Genomic DNA, 25,011 nt, shown 5'->3' on the forward strand with positions numbered 1-25,011 from the left:
TTGTTTAACACACTCTACAGCTCTTTTTATTTTCATACAGATATATTTGACATATTCTTTTAGTCTAAATGTCTATTTTAGTCTGATATATTGTTGTTTCTTTTAAGCTCCTGAAGTTTATCTACGGAACAAATCATCGATGTATGAATTTTTTAAAAACATTTTGTATAAGTAGTTGTTTTGCTGTGATTTATTACAGCAGAGACTGAGAAAGACTGAATTACATATAGTAATTATAATACATTCAAACACGCATTTTATACATCCAGAGAAGGATATAGTTTGCTGATAATATTCTATACTTCTGAATGCAGTAACTTTACTCATATTTTTCTATTATGTTATTACCTTTGTCTCTTAAGTACAAGGCTTTGGATTCTTCTTTCAGCTCTGGTGCTCCCAGAAAACGCTGCATATAGACTCACATTAACGGGGTTTCCAGCGGGCAGTCCGAGGGTGCCCTTGTAGAAAAGCTAAATATAGATCCATACCTTCATGACGTCCCCAGTTGCTCCAGGCGGCGGGGGTCATGTGAGACCTAGGTTGGGCGGGTGGTATTGTTCTGAGAATCCAAAGCTAGAGCTGTCATGTTTGGCCATGTTGGCAGTGCTCATGCGGTTTGTTTAAGCACTTACTCTAATTAACAATCCCCAGGCTTTGTTCAGGTCCAGCGAGGCCTTGTGTCCTCATCAAATATTCAGACGCACCATGTTCAGTAGTATGGATGAGGAAGAGCAACCTGCTTACCTGATGCTTTGAGCGTCGCTCTGTTAGTTAAAGTCATCTCTGTGCACCGCTTCCCTCAGACTGACGTGATCTGCGAGCTTTGAGATAAATACTGATAATAATAAGGGACCCTATTATGCCTTCCCTTTCCTTTAGACATACTTTTTATGTATGTATTGTCCTCTATACAGAGTTTCTGGAACCCAGCAGGAGCTAATTTACAGCAACAATTATTGCATTTTTCAGCTTTCCATGGCTTTCCCACGTTCCTGTAATGAAATAGATGGCCAGTGTTTTTCTGTATATTTACCAAAATGCATGGCAATCCATAAACCGTTGTTGAGGCAGTTTTATATCTGATGACTGTGCTACAAAAGAAATGAAGTAATTCACCACGGATAATACAATTGAGGTGAATGTGTTCCAAATGTAAGGCTAAATCTAAACATGTCATTTTAAGCGGGGACTGTAATGTTACAAATAACGCTTAGGAGTTAAATGTTTAGGATTAAAATGGACAAAATCCAAACTGGACAAATCCATGTTAGTGACATGTCAATCTCATGGTAGCCCTGCCCTAAAGCATTGTTTATTTGACTCTAAATGGGACCATCATTATGAATTGACATTATGCTGTATTAAAGAACACTTTAAATAGGGAATAGAGAATAAACTCATGTATAAATTACTTTCTGAGGGAATTAATCAGTTGAGAAATAGGGTCATTTTCAGAGTTCTATACTTCTACAATCAGCCTCATGTTGGAACCAGCGATGTCACCTCCTGCTGGATTAGATTAGATTGAACTTTATTGTCATTGCTCATACAAAGAAATGCTGTTTGCATCCAACCAGTAAAGTGCGAAGAGTAGATAAAGATACTAGAACGATATTAAAGGGAATGCAGGTTTTAGACATTGGCTTCACTTTTCAGACTTGGGTATTATGAACGCATGTATCATATTTCATGGTAACCCATTCAATAGTTGGTGAGATATTTCAGTCTGGACCAGAGCGATGGACCAGGTTTGTAATGATTTTGTGGGTGAGTGATGCATCTTCCCTCTGACGTTATAAATGTGAGCAATCGAGTGATGAATCTGCAGTCTTAATAGATGCTTAATCCTCGTGACAGATTAAAGTGGGTGACAGGACCGGGTGTCCCTGCAGAGCATACCCCCCGTCTCCCACATTACCCTGGCTGTATATTAGCCAGCCTCGAAGCCCTGGAGCTAGGCCAAACAGTAATGGTATTGGCCCCTGAGAGTGGAGCTGCCCCTCCTTGTATCTCCTTCAACATCTCCTCAGCTAAAGGAACTGTATTCCTCTGCTGTCCTACTGTTTCCTTGTCTATATTAACATCAACCTGCCTCTCTGCTGTCCACCTCCACCCACAGACCCTCTTATCATGTGTGTATGTGTGTGTTTGTGTGGATTAGTGCTCAGGCGAGACTTTAAATGACCATGTGTTGATAGAGTTAATTTTGAGTTGTTGAAAGAGGCCGCTTCTCTCATCTTTTTTGCTTTTGTAGATCAACTTTATATGTTTGTGAAAAACTGCTCAGCTCTTTACTCACTGACCTTGATTTCTATCTGGCTTTGTCACTTGACTTTTATCTGACACACACACATTTGTGATGTGCTTGTATGTCTAGTGTGTCTGTTCTCTTGCAGTATTTCTTTATTTGTGCCGTTTGTTATTGTGCTTCTTTGACTTGTCAAAAGACTACAGATGCAGTTTATTTTAAAGCTATAATCCGTGACAGTGCATCTTATAGTGACATCTGTTTCCTGTTTTGTGCGATATTTCCAAAAGTATCTACTTTTGATTATTTAGACGGATATGGCAATGATCATTTTGCATCATAATGCCATTTTTGTAGAAACAATTTATCAATTGTGATTCTTAGGTCAGTACACAATGCCCAATATTATTTTGACACATATTTTTTCCTTAAGGAATATTGTGTGTCTTGCATTTTAGATTTTGCAGTTAAGATAATACGAAGAGGAATTGTTCAGCTCTATATTTTTTCTCTCTGCTGAACTCAGTTCTCAAAAGAGATCTTGAACTCAATGAGACCTAATTGAATAAAGGTGATAATGAAAGAGAGATTATACTTTATGAAGTTGCGTTTACAGCTTTTTTTTGCATTTTTGGTTTCTGCAGTTAGGTGCTTTTTTTTCAAGGGCAGCCAGCAAAAAAAAAATCAGTGACTTTCTGTTTCCTCATTCATCAAATGTTTATTTTTAAAAGGAGCGAGCATCATTACAGAGTGACTGAAGGCCAAGATGAACAGTGTGCGTGGTGATTAGCCGAGCTCCCCCTCCCTCCCGCAGACAGTGATGCATCGCCGCCATTTACCAGAACGCAGGAAAGCAGAGCAATTTGAGAAGCATCACAACTAACCCCTGCCTGCAGCCCCACCACCATCAGGCTGCTCTCTGCACCCCCCTCCACCTCTACCGCCACCCTGAGCTAAAAATAGCTCGTCCTCTCTCATCACCCAGCCATCACGTCAGGGCCGCGCTCACTCTCATTTGCTGCCCACGCCTCTTTTTATGTTGTGATGTTTTCAGAGTGTCAGATGTTCACATGAGCTGTTGTTTGGCATATGGACTTTCATCTGGTCTTAAAGTAATGTCGCTTTTTTAATATATTGTACTTTCTTTAATTTATTCTTTGTCAGTCCTGTTGCATTTCTTCAGTTCCTCAACCCTGATTGAGGAAGGAAGTTGCTTTGGCAACATGACTTCTGGTATTTATGGAAAATTATGTGTGAGGTCTTTGAGGAAACATTCTTTTTTTAGAGCTGTTTGTCAGATAGTAAATTGTGCTTCGTTAAACCAACATTAGCACCTCATATCTGCTGTTTCTCATTCACAGGAAGAAAAAGGAAACCATCTCTGGAGATGGACTGCAGGTCAGTGATAACATCTCATATCTCGGAGTTTGATAAAACAAACATTTTCTGTCAGCTAAAGCACCTAGTGAATACAGCTATCAGTTAAATATAGTGGAGTAATGATATATGCATCTGGGACCATTACATTCCAACAGAAATGTGAATGAGATGAGCAATGATATTCATCCTTTATTTATTTAGAAATAAATGGATTTTGCCGAAAAAAAGGGTTTTTAGTCTGGTATGACTAATATAATACGGTGGCAACATTTAGATCATAAGTGTTGTGTAATTATTATTAATGACTCGTGTCTATATTTACACTGTAATTGCCTACAAATTGAACCAAAGTTAAGTACAGTACTTGAGTAAATATACTTACACTTCCCACCACTACAGCTTGGATGATTTTCCAGCCGTTGAGCAGGGTGTCATTATGATACTAAAATTGTGAATGTGGAAAATAAATATAGATATCCACCGGGGATTTTAACACATGCTGTAGCAGCCAGCGTGACGTCCTGATGAAATGCTGCCAGTGACAGCAGGAGCCGACGCATAGTAACCTATATCCCAGGCCTGCGTTTGATTTGTGCACGATGAGTAACAGGAGTGTCTGGTGAGCAGGGATGTGTTTGACACGATCACAAATTAACAGCCGTTATAGTAGCAGATGTTCACGTTGTGCAGCGGGACACTGTGGTGTTGAGGGGTTGATTCTGTTAGCGTGTGTTCTGCTGATGCTCGGATAAAGTGTGTGTGTGTGTACGCGTGTTTAGGGTGGAGTACCCATCAACAAGTCATTTTATTCTGAGGATGTACATCCCTGCAGCTGGATGATAAAACCAATGGCTGCTGCACAAAGCTCATTCTCATTCTCAGCCTCGCTTCTTGTTCGTTGGTATGACAGTAAATGTAATCTCGCTGTAGGTTCACCTTTTGTGATCTGTTGTAGTGCATTTCTTCAGATTCATCCCCAGGAGCTAAAAGGCTGCACAAACTCTCTTCTTCAGATCAGAATCAGAATCAGAAATAATTTATTTATCCCTAGGGGGACATTGGATCTGTTGCTTCAGTATAAAATTAAACACATACATTCAGTGGAATATAATCAAATAAAAAGATGGATTAAAAATGATATATACAATGAAATGAAATAAATTAATACATAGTTTTTATATCTAATAAATAATATTAAATTCATTTTTCATATATTAAAACATTCTTTGAAAAAAGAAAAACATGCTGAAATTGAAGAAAAAATTGCACATTGTTCCACAGTATTTAACAGAAGTAAATATGTTACAGTATGAATTAAACAATCAATAGAATTGTGTATTTATATAAAAATGTACAGTCAATTGTACAATAATGCCAGATTCTTTTCATGAAATGTGGAGCAGCATCAGTGACACAATCCCCTTCAGAGGCCGTCTTGCTGCAGGTTGGGATATTTTTATCCTGAAACCCACAGACAAAAGTCGGCTGGATGTAATTAAAGAGACGTTTACAAAGTGTAGGCTTGTGAGTCAGAGGGTTTATCCTACCATCGCAGCAGGTGTCATTTGAGGAAAGATCTCCAGTTTGTGCCTCTGATACACTAACATTACCTCTAACCCCCTGTAAAACGGGGAATTGTCATTTTTGCACTTTTTATTTTTATACAAATGAAACATAAATGAGCTGTAGGGATTCTGGTTGTTCAGACGGAGCTAGGCTAACTGCTTCCACCAGTTTCCACTATTTATGCTAAGGTAATTAGCCTGATGCTGGCTGTGGCTTTTATATCGAAAACAACGGTGGCATCAATCCTCTATTCGCAAAGCATATTTCCTAAATTGTCACAATTTTCTTTTAACTAAAGATGACATGTTTGTTAACAAAGGTGTATTCCACAAAAAGCAATAATCCACTACAGACCTTTTTATACAGTGATTTTAGAAAAGCTAAGGGCCTCATAAAAGGTGCACTTATAAAATAGGAAAACATGGAGTAACAAAAACACAATCATTATTGATTAAATAATACTGATCTTTCAGCCGAACCTTGTAGAACTTGGTGGTTTTGCTAAAAAATGTGCCACTGTTTGCTGGTTCAGGGGTTCTGACTCTTGACAGATTCTCTTTATTAGCGCTGTGCCAGAAGCAAGGTTTTATTTTCAGAATGAACAGCAAATCTGACATTTAGAAACGTTGTGTTTGGCCCAGTAAATTGATTCAATGTATGCCCTGGTGTGTGTTCATGGATTATTTCACCAATCATAATCCAGGACCTTAGTTATCTGTTTTATAATGCAAAACTTAAACCCATGTAAAATCAAATCTAGGTTAGGTTTTACATCAATGCGAGCAGTAAAGCATGACATTTAAATGTAGAAAAGCCACTGCAGTGTCCACATGTAAATGTAGATTACAGCCACTGGACTGGGGGCACACAGTTTTGCTCATTCACTGATTTGCCAGTCAAAAGCAAAGACCTGTTCACATCACTCAGCTGGCTCATTCAAATTCTGTGTCTGATGCAGGTGAGAAAAATACCCAGCAGGAGAGGAGGGATGGTCACGACACGGTGCAAATAGATGCATAATCATCAGAGCAGGTGATCTGCCTCTGGCATCACCACACATAAAAATGATTCATGCACATGAGCTTTACCAAACCTCTCTTTCATCTCCAAGCCTACATGCTAGTATATGCTAGAGCTATATGATTTAATGAAGGCATTGAGGACTTGTGTGGAGGTGCCAAAAGACGTTTTATGTTTTGTGATTTTCACTAAGTATAATAAAATATATATCATTTGTATTCACTGATACTGCAGCTTCCTCAAGAATGTCACATTCTGAGGAAGCTGCTTCTCTTTGGCTTTTGACTATTGAGGATACAAAAGACATTTAAAAATCACTTCAAATTAGTTTTCTGGTATTTTAAGGCCCAAAAGATTGAGAGATCACTTGAAAAACAAATCCGAAGATGAATTAAAGTACTGACACGAATTGTTTAATTGTCGCTGGTTCCAATTTCTCAAATGTGAGAGTTTGCCTTTTGTCTCAGGAGATTTGAAAACGTTACCTTCAACATGATTTCACTTCCATTTTACCGTTTTGCACATTTGATGAAGACTTACATTTATTCAAATTGGTTTAACTGTTTTTTAATAAATTATATTAAAAGAAGTATCTCATGAACAGAAGAAAAATACTAATAACTTAAGTTAAAGGATAATAAACGTATAAAACAAAAGTGATAAAGAGAAGCCCCATTTTCAAATACTGCCAAAAATAATTTACGGCTCCTAAACAGGGAAGGTAAGTCGGTACTGGAGTGTAGATATAAGTTAAATTCTATCAAAAACATTTGTATTAGTGGAAGAATAGGGGAAAATGTTGCTGTGTGTTTGGGAAACGTATCCATGAAGAGAATGAAATACACTCAGAGAGTTAACGTTACTCAAATGCCTGTACATCTGTCCAAAAACAAGTGGAGAATTGATTCTGGCCGGGGCGTTAGAGAGTGATGGTCACAAAAAAAAAAGGGCAATCAATCTGGTGGGCTGCAACGCCGACTTCCTGCATCACAACACTGTCAACCAATCGGGCTTCAGCCTCATGCGTCTCCATGGTAACAGGGCTTCCTCAGTGCCTAGGAGGTGGAGACGGCGAAGGAGGGAAACAGAACAGAGGTGGATGGGGGAAAAAGAGGGAGAAGAAGAAGAATCGATACCTTCTCTTATTTCCCAGTTAGGATTTAAAAAGCTCCTTCCTGAATCCCGGGTTTGGCGAGGCTGCGGTGGATTGGTTGACAGTATTTGGCAAAAAGAGAGGGGATTGGGTGCGGGGGGGGGGAGATGCCTGGGCTGCTGGTCTCTGTAGGACCATGCAGATCTGCAACGGCCCCTAAAGGCTCTGCTCAGAGGATCAGTGTGGTTTGCTTCTGCGAGGTAAACTGATTTATTTAAATTCCTTCCTTTATTTGCAGCTGTTGCTACAAAGACAGGTACATTATGGCAACATGGATGCCTGCCTGTTGGACTCCAGTCCAGACTGATGTATTTGTAAAGAGGAGGAGGCTGAGGAGCTGCAGGTGGCTGCAGTTCGAGGGGGGGACTACAGGTGGCTTTGTTATTTTTACTGCAAAAAAACAATATGAATGAGATTAGTATTGTTTAAAATGTGGGATTTATTTGTAAAGAGCAGAGGAAGGTGTTTGCAGCGAGGACTATTGTCTTGGTGCAACAAATATTTAATGGTTATGTAGTGTGGTAGTGATGTGCAGGGAGTTGTTCTTCTAGTGTACGCTGACGGGAGGAAGCGTAATCAATCAGCATAAGCACCACAGAAAAGACACTAAATAACAACATGTTACTGTAATATTTCAAAGTGCAGTTTATCCACAGCCGCTGAGCATCACCTCTGCTTTGCAGCTAATTTGAATGAGATTTGAAGTACGCAATGAGAGCGTACAGTACAGTACTCGACCCCTGGAGAGATCACACTCGCTGTGTTTGTCATTCTCGGCCTGCTCGTGTGCGTGGCAGGCGTCATCTAATTTATTCTGCAAGACAGCATGTTTCTTCAGATGACGAATTCCATCAGGGGATCTTGTTAGTGCAGCGCGACTCCTGTTGCGCTGCAAATCGCTGAAGAAGAATCGACTCAAAGCCTGGTGCATCAAACTGTGATGTGTAACAAAGACATGGTGCATTGGCTTCTTGCTCTTAAATGTGATGCATGTTAGATTACATATTGTGACAAATGCATACTGATTATAAATATGTGTACTCAGTAATCAGTATGTTCTTGTCCCATGTGTCCTTGCGATTATGATAATTCATTGGATGTGGATTCAGCAATAACGTTCTGAGCAATTTTAAGTAGTTCTGATTTTCATAAATTAAACATGACATAAAATAAAGGCTCACAAAACGTCACCCATAGACAGGTCTTCACGCATTGTGTGATGCTCATGCCTGCCAGAGTAGAAAACAGACCACAATTAGATCTTAAGTTAACAATTACTTTTGAAAGAAGGACGACACATAAATTGACCCCTCAGAAGTTATTAGTATCCAAACAGTTAGTTTCTTTTTTCTTCTAAATTATAATACTTTTTAGCATTTTTGAGCTCATTGTTTTGTTTATAAAGGGGACGTGTTATACATATTTTCAGGGTCATAATTGCAACATATTAACATGCTTTAATGTTCCAAAGCACATTTTATTTTGAATATACTTTTATACACCCTCTCTCTGAAGCCCGGTCTGCTCTGATTGACTCACATGAAAAAAAAGACATAGAAATAAGAGCCAAATCAGAAGGACTTGTTGAATGTCATGTAGGCAGCCCACATATAGTCTGACGGGGTCAGTTTGTGGGTTTTGCCAGAAACACAAATGTAAGTGCACCAAAAGTGAAACAGTGGGTAACTGATGTAATATCCTGAATGTTTAAGTAGGCTACTATTTTTTTTTCAATTAAGTTTCACTGCCCCCAAGTGGCCAAAACTTCTCTCATTGCAGCTTTAAAGGAGAGGGTTTACCTGACCCCTCCACTGTTGTATGTCCAGTATAGTATCGTATAGTATTCTAATCTAAAAATGTTTCAAATCTAAAATAAGTTCACATTTTGCATCTCTGCAGAACACCAATCATTTTAGGGTTAGGTTAGCTGCAGAGCGGCTTGCAAAGGGCAGAGAGGTGTGTAAATATCAAGCTGCAGAGATATGTCAGCCTATTTTGTTTTTTTACGTTCAGTCCAAAACATCCACAGTCTGTGTCTACGGTGCGACACAGGGTTGGTGTTTAATGGTAATGGGTGGACAGTAGGTTGGGGTGCATTTATCAGGGATCCAGGGAACACAAAGTCGGCCTCCGGGAACGTGTTCTTGTCAGGCGGTGTTGTGCTTAATGGACCAGAGCTGTTTCCCTCCAAGCTGGTTACCTCAGTGGCAAATTCTGTGCACTTTAGCTGACGGTTTCCTCAGCCTGCTGTCACACAGGGCAGCTGGCAGCCTGTCTCCCTCTTAGTGCTGCAGATGAGACGTTTACTTGCTCTGCAGAGGCAACACTGACTGTGATTTTCGACTGTGAGCTCAATTAGGAGGCCTTCAGCTTAAACTGGGAGACTGCAGGATTGTTTGAAATTTCCCAGCGGCTGCATGAAGACAATCTTCAGTTGGATTTTTATTGGAAATGTTGCAATTTGAGCCACCCTACAGTGCTGGCAGTTTTCTATAGTTCCTTTATGATTGGCTTCATGTTTTATTTCCTAATGCCATAAAAAAAGAGGAGCAATGTTCATCAGTGAAATGGATTACAGTGGATTGAGGGACACAGGGAAGGCGGAGAGCTAATTTGCCTCGTGCTGTGGTTGGGTTGTTTTGTGGGAAATTGCCTATAAGCCCGAGGGAACTTTGTTTATATTTGAAGCAGTGGTGGTCATTCCCAAAGTAATTAGAGGGAGTGGAGCCATATTCAGAGAAAATGAGACTCTAACTGAAGCTCCCTACACTCCAAAAAGTGTTAAAATAAATGTAAAGAGTTGACAAATTTGTTTTATTCTTCTTCTTTTTCTTGTTATAATTATAATTATTTGTATTATTATATATATGTGTTTAATTATTATCTATAGATTTCTCAAAAATGCTGTTATGATTCCAAAAGGAGAAAAAAAATGCAAAACAAAGACAGAGTTTACTGATATTACTATTATTCTTTATTAATTATACCTTTTCTTGTTATAATTATATTTTTATTATAATTACAATTATTTTATTATTATATTTTTTATTATTATCTATAGATATCATGTTATAATTCAAAAAAAGAGAAAAAATGCACAATAAAGATATTATTAATTTCATTTCTATTTATTGTTTTTATTATTATCTATAGATATCCTTATCATTATATTAAAGCCGGAATATTTTCTAATAACATTCTTCTATGAGCTCTACATCCTCCTGACATCACATCTAACATCGTCGTCCTCTTGAGTTTAATCTTCAGTTTATGTTCATGTTTGTCAGAGCTTCTTGCTGTATCTGATGTGCTGACTCACAGCTCATTTAGCTGATGGAGGCAAAAAAAAAAAAAAAAAGCCAAGATGCTCGGTCTATCTGTCGATGTGTCAGTTTTCATCTGTCTCATATTCTGCTTCATGGGGATTACTGTGTCTCTATATATAGCACTTCTTCTGTTGCTCAAGGACTTTTCCTTCACGGGATTCAATGAGAAATGCCACTTCATTTCCCTGCTGTAATTGTGTCACAGCACAGTAAATAAGGTCGTACGTTACGGTCTCTGGAGAGCTGCTGGGATTTGAATCTTCAGTCTTTGTTGAGATAGAGCGCTGCAGTTTTATTACCTGTAGATATTGTTTGTAATACACTATGCATTGTGGGAATTACAGCGCCTGACTGTGATTTGGAGGACTTGATGACTATACTTCTTGTTTCTTGACTCTGGTTTGAACCCAACGAAGGAAAATGCAGACCTCGCATAGACCAATGATGCTTTCAGGGGCTCCTTGAATAGTGCAATTACCAGTAATAGGAAGTGGTTCTTCTGACTTCTGAACAGTTTTTATTCATCAGAGCATTTTGCAAGCTTTTTCTCCACAAATGTTCCTATTCAACTGGAAAATATTTTTCAGATGATGTCTTCTGTCTTATTTGACAATGTTAACCAAAGTGGAACAAAAGTGAGAGGTGTTTCCCCCTGTAATTTGGATCCTCTTGAAAATGAATGAGGTTTATGCTTGGCCCATGTGACACCCTTACACCAAGTTGAAATAAAAGTAGTGCTCGTTTTTTTACTTTTATACTTTTGAGATATTTAACATCTTGAAACTCCACTATTCATGCACTTAAACAACACAGAATGGCTCCTAACCTTTTCCCAAATCATTAAAGAGGCTACTTTCACTGCCATACTGTACTACCTGACCTCTGCAGTTCATCTGAGCACTGCAGCAGCTTGACCAAACATGCATATCCTGATGATGCACAGATGGACAGATGCTGGGACACAACCTACACACTGTGCACACACACACACCCACACACACACGTTTCATTTGACATGTCAGCTCCACCTCCTCTCATTAAAAGCATCAGAGTTCCGGTCCTTAATCTGTCAGAGATTAAGTAGCCATCGTCATGTGACTGAATTCATCCCTGTCTGCTTGCTGTTGCATTATGTTAATAGCAACACTGGTTTTTTTCACCTTTTTTTAGAAAGAAATTGAAGTGGTTTTAATATTTCAGTGAAGGCGTCTCTCATACTGATGAACCTACAGAGGATTATCACCTGTATCTGCAGCTTCACTCGGCCTTACGGAGCTTTAAAGTGAGTTTCAGATCATTGTTTATCTGTCGTCACACAACTTTACTCTTCTGGCTCACTCTCACTGCTCTTGTGTCATTTTTAGAGAAAAAACCTTACACTATATCACTTCCAGCTTAGCAAAACAACAGAAAGACACAGTTACAGACTGTCTATCTATCATATGTTTATCAGGTTAAGAGCGAGAGAGTGAATATTGGAAACAAAACTCCAAATTAGTTATCATGTTGTTCTGTAACAACGTGATGTGCTCAAGTTCATGATATGTTAATTTTCGGATCACGTCTTGTTTCTGCTGCCTCCAAATGGTCAAAAACCACAAACAGTAATGACAATAAAGTGATGTGATAAACACATTTGGTGCATTTATAAACTCTTAAATAGTAGTGTAGTGGAAGTAAAGAGAACAATTTAATTCAAACTTGAGTACAAATACCTTGATTAAAATGCTTCATTGACCACATCTTGGCTGAGTCTTCACTGTGTTTACACGGAGTTGGGATTTAGGTTGCAGGGGGATTTCAGAGATGTTGCTAGGTCAGTGGATTACCTTGTAATAGATCTGGAGGAAAGGCTGGAGGACACACAGAGGAGCTGTTGGCTTGTGTACGGGGGGTTTAATCCTTGAGACAAGCATGCTAACTCCTCCTCTGGTTTGTAAGTAGTGCTGGAAGCTAAAACCTACATATTGTTAAACCTCGTCTTATCCCACTGAAAGTCTGTTTTTGCTTCTCGTCTCAGGTGTCAATAACGATGAGTCCCGTCCTCGCTGTTTGAACATGCTGCTCGGGTAGCGAAGCCGAAAGAGAGGAGCTTCTTGCCTTCCCTTCTCTGGACACACACACTCTCACACACACACAAGGAGTTGGCCCAATTCAAGCTCAACCATGCTGATTAAGGAGTACCGCATCCCCATGCCGATGAGTGTGGAGGAGTACCGCATCGCGCAGCTCTACATGATCCAGGTGAGGAGTTTTCCTTGTAGATCGCACACTAGAATGGGAACAAAATGTCTCTCTATTAGCTTAAATTAAAGGCTTTAATGAGGGGTTGCAGGTGGAGTACATGAAGGCTGGAAAATTGGAGTATTTTTCTCTGGAGGTCAGGAGTTAAAAGTGTCGTACTGTACCAGAAGTAGAGCGGTGAGGAGCGTGGTCACAGGGTCACGGCGCGCTGTGGCTCTGCAGCCCAGATGGTGCTCAATATGCCTGATTCATTTAGTAGTTTTGTGCATGTACACACACACACACACACACACACACACACACACACACACACACACACACACACACACACACACACACACACATAAAAAATGCACTAAAAGATGAACTAGATGTGATTACTGTGTTACTATTATATATTAGCCAAATGTGTGCATTAGACATTCATTGAGGGAAAGCAAGCGGTTAGGTTTGGGGTGTTTTTCATAACAAATTAATAAAATTGCTAATAATTCAAAAAGCGTATATATATACAGTTACGTTTTTATTATGTGCATATCATATATAAACTGAACATTCAAATGTTATGATTATTCAGTTTGTTATTAGTAGAAATGATTCATTTGATGTTTGGCTTTATTAAAAAAAAGCAAGTAAGATAACCCACAATGCTCATGGGACCAACAAAACATTTATAAGTAGTTAAAAAGCAACAAAAAAGACTTTCATGACACCATCAAGGAGAAAAGACAGGTTGAGGATATCATACTATACTCATAATATAATAATAAGCTCAGCGCGATTTTCATTTGTGGACTAAAATGTAAAATGTGAAAAGATACCATCAAATCAGACCTGATTTTGTGTATTGACACTATATTTGGATGTTTTATTAATATGGAATCAGTAGTTTGAGGGCAATCCGAGAGCGCAGACTCTCAGCAAGGCCCTGCTGTACCTCACAATGCTACCAAAAGTATGAAGTGATTTGTTTATTCGCCCATGATTCAGATCCGCTCTGATTAAAGTTAATGGCTTCTTCATTGGCCCATGCATGGCCTTCCACCTAATTTCATTAAACTAGGGCAAGTAGTTTTCCTGTAATCCTGCTGAAAGACAATCTGAACGACTTCCAGGTTTGAGGAAATAATTACTTTATATAATTTGATAGAGTAAAGGTGATTATATAGTTTAATATACGTAGTATTTATAATCCGTACAACATATACCTCTTAAAAAACTCATTGATTCTATAAAAACAGGAAAAAACATCAGGAAGAGCAAAGAAGAACACATCTTTAAAAAAAACCTCTGGAATATTAGCTCTAATGATGCACACTATTACATACACACACACACACACACACACACACACACACACACACACACACACACACACACTGGTGGACCCCTCCTGCTCCTTCTCAGCGTCATAGCTGAGTGTCGGTTGCCGTGGTAACTGGTGACATCAGCTGCAGCATGTCAGCCGCTGCCATCATTTGTTTGTGATCTGGGCGGAAAGAAAGAAAGAGAGCGAGGGAGGAGACGTGATGGCGCAGTTAGCGTTACCATGACAACATTATGTCTGGCTCCATATTACTGGATACACTATTTTAAGTTACATCCATCACTCATGTACACAATGTAAACACACCCTTGTGTTAAATTTGATTATTTTACTTTAAATACATCTGTAGTTTGCAAACATTGACATACTGGATGCAAAATAAAGCCATACCAGCAGATCAAAAACACTCCAAGGAGACACACACTGACGCACTGGGTGACATGTTCATTTATTACCATGAACACACACACTGTCATTTATTTTGACTCATCTCACAAACCATAAACTGCTGCTCCAAATACTCACTAGAGCAGCAAATATGGATTAAGCCGCTGCTTAATAAATAAATAGTACCCAACAAATCCATTTGCATTTTAGTTTGAGTAACCTTCGATCAAAAAGAATTCAGGCGAGGTGCTGAGGTGTTTGAGTTGCCTGAATGCCAAAATAGAAAATGTAGGCCTATCTAAAAAATCATTACAACATATATTTGGACGGGTAATGTTAATGTCAATGTCAATTAAAATGCATTTTCAAAGCCACCAGGCTCCTTGACAGAAACATCCATCGTAAAAACCCACTTCTTTCAAACATAATAATACAAGATATATCTCATGAAAACCGTATTGGTTAATCGTTCTACTGTTCCAGCTATCACCATAGCTAGTCTGCTCGAAACAAACCCTTAATTCATTAAATGAGATGTTAAATATGTCTGTTTTACACGCTCTTGTTCTTTGGAGGCAGGACATTAAATTAGCATATCCAATGTTACAACACGGAGAAGATCACACTTATTTTTCCCTGGCATGATCGACCAGTTGAGCAAGGCATTCCTCTTGCCCGAACACAATTTATTTGCCTCGGGGACCATTAATGCCGAGCCCTGATACAGTGCTTTTTGTCTGGAAACTGAGGCGTTATCCATGCTCTCTTAAAGCAGAATACAACTCATTTGATACAACAGTAAATTTACCTCTCATAACATGGGAGCTGCTGGTCCAACACTGCCCGATCAGGCACTTTAGTTAAATGAGTGACTTTGGTACACCCATAAGTATTCAATCAAAGTCTTAACATCGTCTGCAAAGAGAAATGTATTTCCTTCTCCAGCTTTTTTACACTATTATTTTCATCATTTTCTGTCACCTGTCACAGTTATCATTGCATTTTTTGTTTTACTTCCCAGCTGAACTGACAGTTTGATGCATGAACTGAAAAACAAGCACATAATTTGAAAAATGGCCGAGCGGCTGATGTGAGGGGGTGTATGTGTATGAAATGTCTGAGCAGCCAGTGATAGTGTTTGATGCATGCGGTCCTGCTGTTGCTCCAGTGGTTCTGCGCGTACGGATGCCTGAGGAGGGGAGCTGTGTATTCCTGCTTTATGCTAACCTTGCGGTGTCTCATAAATGATTCAGGGGCAGCTCAGGCCGGCACAACAGACCCAGACCCTCAGCAAAGCTAGACACATTATCATTCTGCACAGGGCCTGTTGCACTTCTCATATTGTGCATATAGGATCTGTGTTCTTTCACTTCTCCTTCTCCTTTTTCCTTTCCTGTCAGCTATTTTTTTGCTGCACACCTTAGTTTTTCATCTATTGAACAGTGTGTTTCAAACTGAATAAATGCCTCCTGACGCTTTTCTGACTCATCTTTCCTCATTTAGGTTTTTGTCAGTCATGATCTGTTTTATTCAAGGATTTCAAGACTTAGGGAACTTTTTTGTTCTGTAATTCCCTGAAAAAAGAAGAAGAAATAATCTTGTTGTTATGTTACTAATTTACAGAAATAAGAGGAAACATATTATAAGGAATAATAAGGAACAGATCCATTTCAAATGGATTTGTATTGAAAAATGTGTTATACATTTGCGTTGAGACACATATTACCTGCCTTTTTATCAGAAAAGCTGTGCATCAACTTAAAGAATCTTTAAAATACAGATAACAATTCATTTGTGTTTTTAAATTCTTATTGAAAAATCCCTTTTTACAAATACTTAGATAATGATTCTGCAACACACAGACCTGTAAAGTGTTACAAACACATTTTACTTTAAATGTTGTCTTTTCTCACATGCAAATTTAAAAAGCTGCCATTCCTCTTATAATCTCTCTAACATACTATTTTTCAGAAAAAGTTGGTAGAGAGATGTAAAGAATGTGTCTGGAGCTTAATGTCATCCATTTTTGTACTTTTCTGACGTTGGTTCAACTTTCTGCAGCTCATTCTTTGAGTTTTAGCAATGATCGGAAACTCTCTTCATCAGTTTTTCGCGTTGGTTCAGACTGAAAAATCTCAATAACTAGTGGAATGAGTTTTTCTGTAGCTCCACCACAGGGTTGATCTTTATGTTTTTATATGAAATTGATACAACAACTATGGGATGGATTGCTGTAAAGTTTTGTGCAGGCAATTCATGTCATGGGGCACTTGGATGTATGATTATGATTATGTTTGCATGCTGATATTAGCATTAGCTTGAATCCATGCTTTGCCAAAGTTAGGACTGCACATTATGAGGAAGATACGCAATAAAGTTGTTGAATATCACAAAAACAACATTACTTCTAAGGTTTAAACATATATGAAAGTGCACTCAGTTAGGCCTTCTTGCTCTTTTTGCTACTCTGCTTTAATACCACACATTATTTAACTTATTGAACAAAACTTTGACATTAAGCATAATCTAAAGGCACCAAAAAACAATGATTTGAAGTGCTGTTTTCTACTAATACTCTCTTTCAACTAACAAAACAATCCCAGAGGGCAATATGTCAGTCTTTTGTGAAGTGTGACTGCACAAGCTCACACTGTGATGATATAGAAACAACAGGTTGCGTATCCCTGGGTTAAGAGTTAGCTGGGTTTGTGTACAGCTGCTGATGTACACTCTTGTGCTTGTTGGCACCTGTCATGCCTCACCAATTACGTGTGTGTGTTTGACAGTTTTGATGACAGCCAAACACCAGAAACACACACCTCAGCAGAAGACGAAGCATCTTCAGTTTAAGAAACACTTCCACTGCTGGAACATGAGTGAAGCTGTGCAGAGGGAATTGAAGGTTATATTGCCAAGGAGTGGAAATGTTAAAAGTGCTGATTGCATCTTTAGATCCTGTCTTGGTTGTCTTCTGACTGCTGTTGTTATAACCTTCATTTTCTGCACAGCTGTTGTATCTGCTGTTGTTCTTAAAGCTCTATAAACCTCCTTAAAACCCCCTGGGAAACCCTGTATAGATGACTTTGTAGCAGAGAGGTGTGTGTCATTAATACAGATACTATGTGCTCTCCCTCTCCTTTACTGCAGCAGACATGAGGAGGGTAATTTAAGACCCTTAGCTCCTCACATAAATTACATTACCTGCTAGATTACAGCAATTTTCCAGCTGTTTGCCTCCTCTGACCTTCATTACTGATATCACCTCCCCAAAGTCTTCAGGAGAGGGAGCTCCGTGTTCAGTCTGAGCTCTCATTGTTGACCCCCAGCACCCCACTCTGCTGTTAATAATGATCGGGAGGATTTGTATTCACATAGAGCCGCCCGTCGTACCAAAGCGTATTACAATGGAAGGAATAAGATAGCTTTTCAATCATCAGCAGTAACATTAGAGCTTAAAATGTTATGCAAACATTTTTTTAAGATGAATTACTTTTTTAAAATTCATTGCATTAGATTGCTTTTTTATATTTTGAGTTTTCATCAAACTTTTTTTTCATGATTGTACAGCTGGGTTGGGACATATAGTAAACACACATTTTTGAATGGTTTGATATAGCAAGATAAAACCAATGTAGAATGTATACAAAAGAAACAGAGGAAAACAGAATAGGTAAAATATGCATAGATCAAATCAATCAATCAATAAGTGTGTTTGTCCTCACAGGAGCAATTGGTCGGGCTTCATTTGGATGCAGACAATTAGCACAGTTAAACACAGAGCAAAAGTATAAATACTCAGTCAATCAAAGTTATTTTAGAGACAATAAATTGAGCCGTTATGAAAATAACTCCCCTTTCTCCTAGAGAAAGCTTGTGTAACAATGAATGGGAACAACATGAATGGATGGATTCTGCTTTCTTGGGTAATTGTTTTTTGTAAAGATCCTGCAAAGTTTCCTGTGCAGTGCCAGTTATTTATCGGCAGATGTTGTCCAACTTATTGAGTTCATTTCTATGTTTGACCCCATGAGAGTGCAGCAGCAGATAAAAGAGAAAGTGAGTCTTAATAAAAGATTTGGTCATCATGCATAGGAAGAAAATGCAGCTGGGGTGTTCACAAACTGTAGGGCTAAGCCTTGTTTTTTTATGTATTCAATTATCAAAGAAATGTCTGTGAAATGGCGATACATCTTCCTAAAAACTAAATTAAATCACAATTCCCCAGAGAAAAATATTAGTTTTTCAGTATAAGATAATATAGAAAAAGCAGCACATTTTCCCAATTTATTGAACTGAAACAAAGCATTTATATATATATATATATATATATATATAAATGTTAACAGTCTATTCCTTTTATATAACATTTTGTTAGTCTTTTAATTTCTGCTCTATAAGTTCTATAGTTTGTTGTATAATACTGCCTATTTTATTGTTTATTAAGTTAAATGGGAGGGGCTACACGTGCAATTAATTGTGCCATCTAGGATTGTATAACTGTAATCCTTCTTAATGAATCTTCAAAAGTAATCTTTAATTCAACCCGTTATAGGCAGAAGTATAGATCCATTGGCAAATTAGTTTTTAGCATAGGTTGATACCCTCTCCTAAAACTTAAGGTAGATATTTGAGCTGCTCTATTCGATCCTGGAGGGGTTTATTATGTTTCACCAGCCTTATAAACCGTCATCGCCCCTGTGAAGATGGTTTCAGTCTAAACGGAGAGCTTCTTAAGAAGATGTAAACTCATGCAGTAATCCACGACTCCTGCTGTGAAGAAACAGCTTAAAACACAGCTCAGAGCTTCAGGATCTGTGTCCAACCATCTGCTGCCTCAGAGCAGGTTACCCACTGCGGAGAGAGAGAAACTAGACCTCTGAAATCACCTCCTCAACGTTATTCATTTGATCATTCAGCACAGAACGAGAGGAGAGAAGAGTAAGGGAGCTGTTGAGGAATTAAGAGGGCCTGACCAAAAGAGATAAAAGAAAAGCAGTTCTTGTTTTTCGTAAAGTAGCCATTCATTTTCAATTATTCATTGCCATCTTTATTTCGTACAGATAAAATAAGGAAAAAATGAATGTAAAACAGAATACCACTTTAGTAGAACACAGTATTTTTTTTAGGTCTCAAACGATATTTATATATTCAACAAAACAAAAATTAATTCAGATTTTTTTCATAATAAAAAGAAAAGCAGCAAACATTTTTAATTACAGTTAACATTTCAACTCCATTTTTGGTATACATACAGTATATATATATATATATTTTGTTCTGGAATAGAGTGGAGGGGCAACCTGAGCTTCAGAGGAAATTATAAGGGTCTGTATAGTTAAATGAAAAGCAGATTGTTGTTCTCCATGTGACAGCTTTTTTTCTCTGGCTCATCGCTTTGCTCCCTCTGCCTCATCCCTACAGCTCCCAAAACCTCTCACAACCCTGATTGAGAGACAGGAGCGCTGTGTTGAGTTATCAGGGGGATCATTTCAGAATAAAGGAAAGGAGGCAGCGTGAGTGTAAAGAGCAAGTCTGAATGCTAGTCTTACTTTGGCGCACATTTGCCGTTTCAGAGTTACTCACTAAATCATACTTGTTTTTTTTATTCGAACACCAGAGTCCGGCCGCTGTCACTGAGTTGTGATTGTTTTAATTTCTAGTTCATATTCTCCAGTACAGAGTTATAAACAAAGGGAACAAAAGGCTTTTTCCCTGCGTATAAACAAAAAGTAAAACTCATTTTTTTATTTTAGAAGTCCCACTCAATACACAGCGGTTTCTTTTCTTTTTAACTGTATAATTTGTGATCCTGAACCAAAAAAATGAAATTCTTATCCTGGGAAAATGGAGGAAACACTGTTAAGGGTGTTACGTATAACTGCATCCTGCTGATCATCCACAAATGAAATAATGTAATAAAATGCATTACTGTTTATTCATTATTTAACTGTTTATTAGTTTTAAATGGGTTGATAAATCTCAGCAGCTCCGTCATATCTCCCCTCCTCACCACTTCCTCTTTTGTGTCTCCCCCCCTGCAGAAGAAGAGCAGAGAGGAGAGCTGTGGGGAGGGCAGCGGGGTGGAGATCCTGGAGAACAAACCCTACGAGGACGGGCCCGGGGGGTCGGGTCAGTACACACACAAAGTTTACCACATTGGGAAACACATCCCGTCCTGGTTCTGTGCCATCCTGCCTCAGGCGGCGCTCCGAGTGGAGGAGGAATCCTGGAATGCCTACCCATACACTCGCACCCGGTGAGAAAACCAACCACAGCAGGGAATAACTCAGTACATTTACTCAAGGACACTACTTAATGTAACTACTAAGTTACTAAGTAAACTGATTTCTAGTTAACTATTTCTATTTTATACTTCAATTCGACTACATTTTGAAAACAAATATTGCACTTGTTTCTGGACTATATTCATTTATGAGCTATTTTTGTTTGCATTTTAAGAACTGATATTGTAACAGGGCTCACACAACAGAATATAGATATAATACAAGGTATCAAACTCTTTGTTTTTAGCAGCTTTCATTTCTTTTAAAGTACAAACACTTAAAAGATAAAATGCTACATTTTTTTACAGTTCTTTTTTTGTGTTTTAGTAAATGATATTGTTATAGGGCTTAGACAATGAAATAAAAACCAATCAATCTGAGCGGATAAAGGTAAACAAATTATAAATATGATATAATTAACGGATAATGAATACATCATTGAGATTATTAATACCAAATCTAATGTACTATTAATCTTATATATAGTTTTAATCTTCCAAGAAGTATATATTGTGCAACTTTTAGGTAAACACACACATTATTTAATAACTAATTAATACAGTCATACCAGATTCTATTATAGACCCTTCTGCGTAACAAGTGCTTTTAATGTACATTTAATGCTAATACTTTAGGTACTTTTACTTAAAAAATAGTTTGAATGTAGTTGTACGCGCTGTGTTATTTCTGCATGCTGATGTAGAAGTACCTCTGAAAATGAGTCATCACACACATTCAAAATGATTAATGCTTAATTCGGACATGAAAGTATTCCAAAAGTGCTCTGACTCTAAAATCATCCATTTGTTAACACTGAAGCATACATCACATAAAGGGACATTAAGGACAGCTTGTTTTATTTAAAGCACAGTGACTGAACCCTTAAGTAATAAAACGTTAATGATTTTCCGTTTAATGGCTTCTTGATTCATACATTTGCAACAGTAAACTCGCTATTGCTGACGAAGAACAGTTTGAGCTGAATAATTATCTTTTATATCCTCTGTTGACTAAATTTGTGGAATAATAATAGAGAACATTGTCACAGTGTTAGGAGAAGGTGCTTCGGGGACACATCCCAATTTATTTTATTCAAAAAAGTGAAAACCAAATATCACTTTCCCTCCATCGATAACTATATTAAACTGAATTAAATACAATGATAAAAAGATTATTTATATTGTTATTATTATTGTATTTACTTTGGTTTATTATAATGAAAAATGATCAATTATACATTATATGACATAAAATGAAATGGCCGTTTTAGCCAATTAAAAAAATCTAAATCAAATAAAAGACTAAATCAATATATTTAAGCACAAACACAGGAAATTGTGTTTTGTTTAGTTTTTTGACGATGTTTACATTAGTTTTTTACATGCAACAAGCACACCATGAACACGTTATGGAATCCATGGAGCGAAAAAAGTGAAAAAAATAAATTATTTGACAACAAGCAAATGAAGAGGTATAGTAATACATTGCTAATGTGCAAAAATAATAAAGATAAAGCCCCTAATGTAAGGAATAAATAAAATATACATGAAAGATATTCTAACTGCAATAAATCCAACTGCACACTCTGCCAGGCTTTCACAGTTTTCATGAATCCACTTCAATAAAAGGCTCTTCCTTGCAGCCTAAGTAAGAATAAAGAAAAATCTCTTCACGTTTTTTGTGTTACAAATCTGCCCAGGAGGCCTGGGATAAGGGACACTGGGTCCACATCTGATATTTTTTCTATTTGAATTATCACAATGCGCCTGTAGCTTTGTAGCATTTACAGCAGAGACAGTTTCATACAGTCAGAGTACCAATTTCAGACTCAAGGGTGACAGAGAAGTGCTGGAATATCATCTAGAGTTGGGGGATATGTGGGCCTAAGGCTGCTTGTTAAATAGCATACATATAAAACACACGCACGCACACACACACGCACGCACGCACGCACGCACGCACGCACGCACGCACGCACACACACACACATTGAGCACACATGCATAAGCCTTTGGTCTTTACAGTATATGAATAGATGTGCAAAAAGCCATTATGGTGACAACAAACATGCAACAATGAGCAAAGATTTAAAAAGTGACACAAATATATAAAGAAAAAAACATAATGAAATATAAATAGTAATGAAAATGGGTTTATAAGACATATATAGACTTTTAAACAAATGTTTTTTCTCTCTCAGGTACACCTGTCCCTTTGTAGAGAAGTTCTCTATAGACATTGAGACGTACTACAAACCAGACACTGGAAATCAAGTGGATGTGTTCAATATGTCTTCTGCTGAAAAAAGACAGAGGACTGTAGGTGAGTACTTCATTTTCCCATGAAAACTCAGAGAGTGGACTTCTGTTTAAGTGAATGCAGGATCAGATCTACACAGTGTTATGTTCAGGGAGAACGCAGAGAGTGTGATGTGAAGGGAAAAGACTGAGGGAGTGTAGGAGCTCGTGTTGAGCCCCTGAATACTAAAATTCACTGTGGTGCAGGAAAATGTGCAGACACATGCCCTGCAGGGAGTTATTACATAAAACATTCTCACACACACACACACACACACACACACACACACACACACACACACACACACACACACACACACACACACACACACACACACACACACACACACACACACACTGCGTAGACAGATTTTCACTCAGGGCCTCGTGAAATGTGTCCTGCTTACTTGATTTGTGTGATTAATAATAACTTTGTTCCCCTCGCAGACCCCATAGACATCGTAAAGGACTACATCCCTCCTCACGAGTATCTGGTGGAAGAAGACCCTAAGCTGTATCAGTCGGTCAAAACCAAACGGGGTCCGCTGTCAGACGACTGGATTGAGGAGATCAACCAGAACCTCGGCGAATGTCCCGTCATGTGTGCCTACAAACTCTGCAAAGTGGAGTTCAGATACTGGGGCATGCAGTCCAAGATTGAACGCTTCATACACGACGTGGGTAGGTATGGCTGAGCGGTGTGTGTGTGTGTGTGTGTGTGTGTGTGTGTGTGTGTGTGTGTGTGTGTGTGTGTGTGTGTGTGTGTGTGTGTGTGTGTGTGTGTGTGTGTGCGTGTGCGTGTCCAGTCCTTTAGATGGGTTGCAGTCTTTGGCACAGACACCGTTAAGGCAATGTCTTTCTCTTATTCTGTGGGTCAAGTCATGCATGGTTACCTCTAAAATACATCATCCTGAAAAATAACCTTGGATAACCATGGAACTCAATAATAACCCTGACATGTTTGATTTCTGATATGACGGAGAAAACCCTGGAAAAATATAATTTAATTATGATAAATCGGCCATATATATGAAAAATTTAAAAAACCTCTAAAATATAAATGATAATTATAAAAATGCTGAAAAAAAAGAAAAACTCGGCATAAATAATAAAGGTCAGAGAAATCTCTAAAAGTAAAAAAAATGACCATCAAAAATGGTGAATAACCATGAAAGTCAGTGATAATAAATTATGAATAATCCTTAGAAATCAGAAAAGAGCTAAAGTTGCACATATTCATTTGTGCCATTCATTTGCACCCAAAGCATTTCCCCAGCTTGTAAAGGTTTAGCAAAAAATACTAAAGGAAACCATTAAAGGCAGAAATAATGCTGAAAACAATGGGAATTACCCTTTAAAGACTGCTAAATACTAATTAAAAGGATAACAATCCCAAAACAGCATGGTCAGCTATTAAAATGTAAGATTTAAAACTTGGAAAAGTAAAGGATCACCATGAAAAATCTGAAAAAATATATATATAAAAGTTGGAAGTGGAGTCAGGGCTGATGCTGAACAAGTCAGGGTTACCCTGAATATGATTACCTTGAAAGTATTTTAATAATACAAAATGTCAATAATAGCCAAAAAGCACAGAGATATTCAGCATTAGAGACAGGATCGCTGTATAAGAGACAGTGAGTAACTAAAGGAAAACAAAAGACCTGCTTTCTTGAATGGTTAACCACTGATTCATTAGACTGTCTATTCTTGAGTGAGTGAAGAGGAAAGGAGTGTGAGGGATAGTGAGCAGACAGGTAAAACAAATAAATCCCT

At 38.1% G+C, this 25,011-nt stretch overlaps 1 protein-coding gene across 1 annotated transcript in view; it reads left to right on the top strand.

Annotated features, from left to right (window-relative positions):
* Nucleotides 1-25,011, top strand: part of LOC134868722 (membrane-associated phosphatidylinositol transfer protein 2-like) — a 55,527-nt gene that overhangs the window by 3,664 nt on the left and 26,852 nt on the right. The window contains exons 2-6 of the mRNA XM_063890024.1: nt 3,613-3,649; nt 12,717-12,940; nt 20,696-20,910; nt 23,139-23,260; nt 23,683-23,916. Coding sequence (XP_063746094.1) covers nt 12,863-12,940; nt 20,696-20,910; nt 23,139-23,260; nt 23,683-23,916 — 649 coding nt within the window. The 5' untranslated portion in view covers nt 3,613-3,649; nt 12,717-12,862. The remainder of the gene's footprint in view (nt 1-3,612; nt 3,650-12,716; nt 12,941-20,695; nt 20,911-23,138; nt 23,261-23,682; nt 23,917-25,011) is intronic.

The sequence above is a fragment of the Eleginops maclovinus genome, chromosome 8 (assembly GCF_036324505.1).
Source record: "Eleginops maclovinus isolate JMC-PN-2008 ecotype Puerto Natales chromosome 8, JC_Emac_rtc_rv5, whole genome shotgun sequence".
Classification (NCBI taxonomy): domain Eukaryota; kingdom Metazoa; phylum Chordata; class Actinopteri; order Perciformes; family Eleginopidae; genus Eleginops; species Eleginops maclovinus.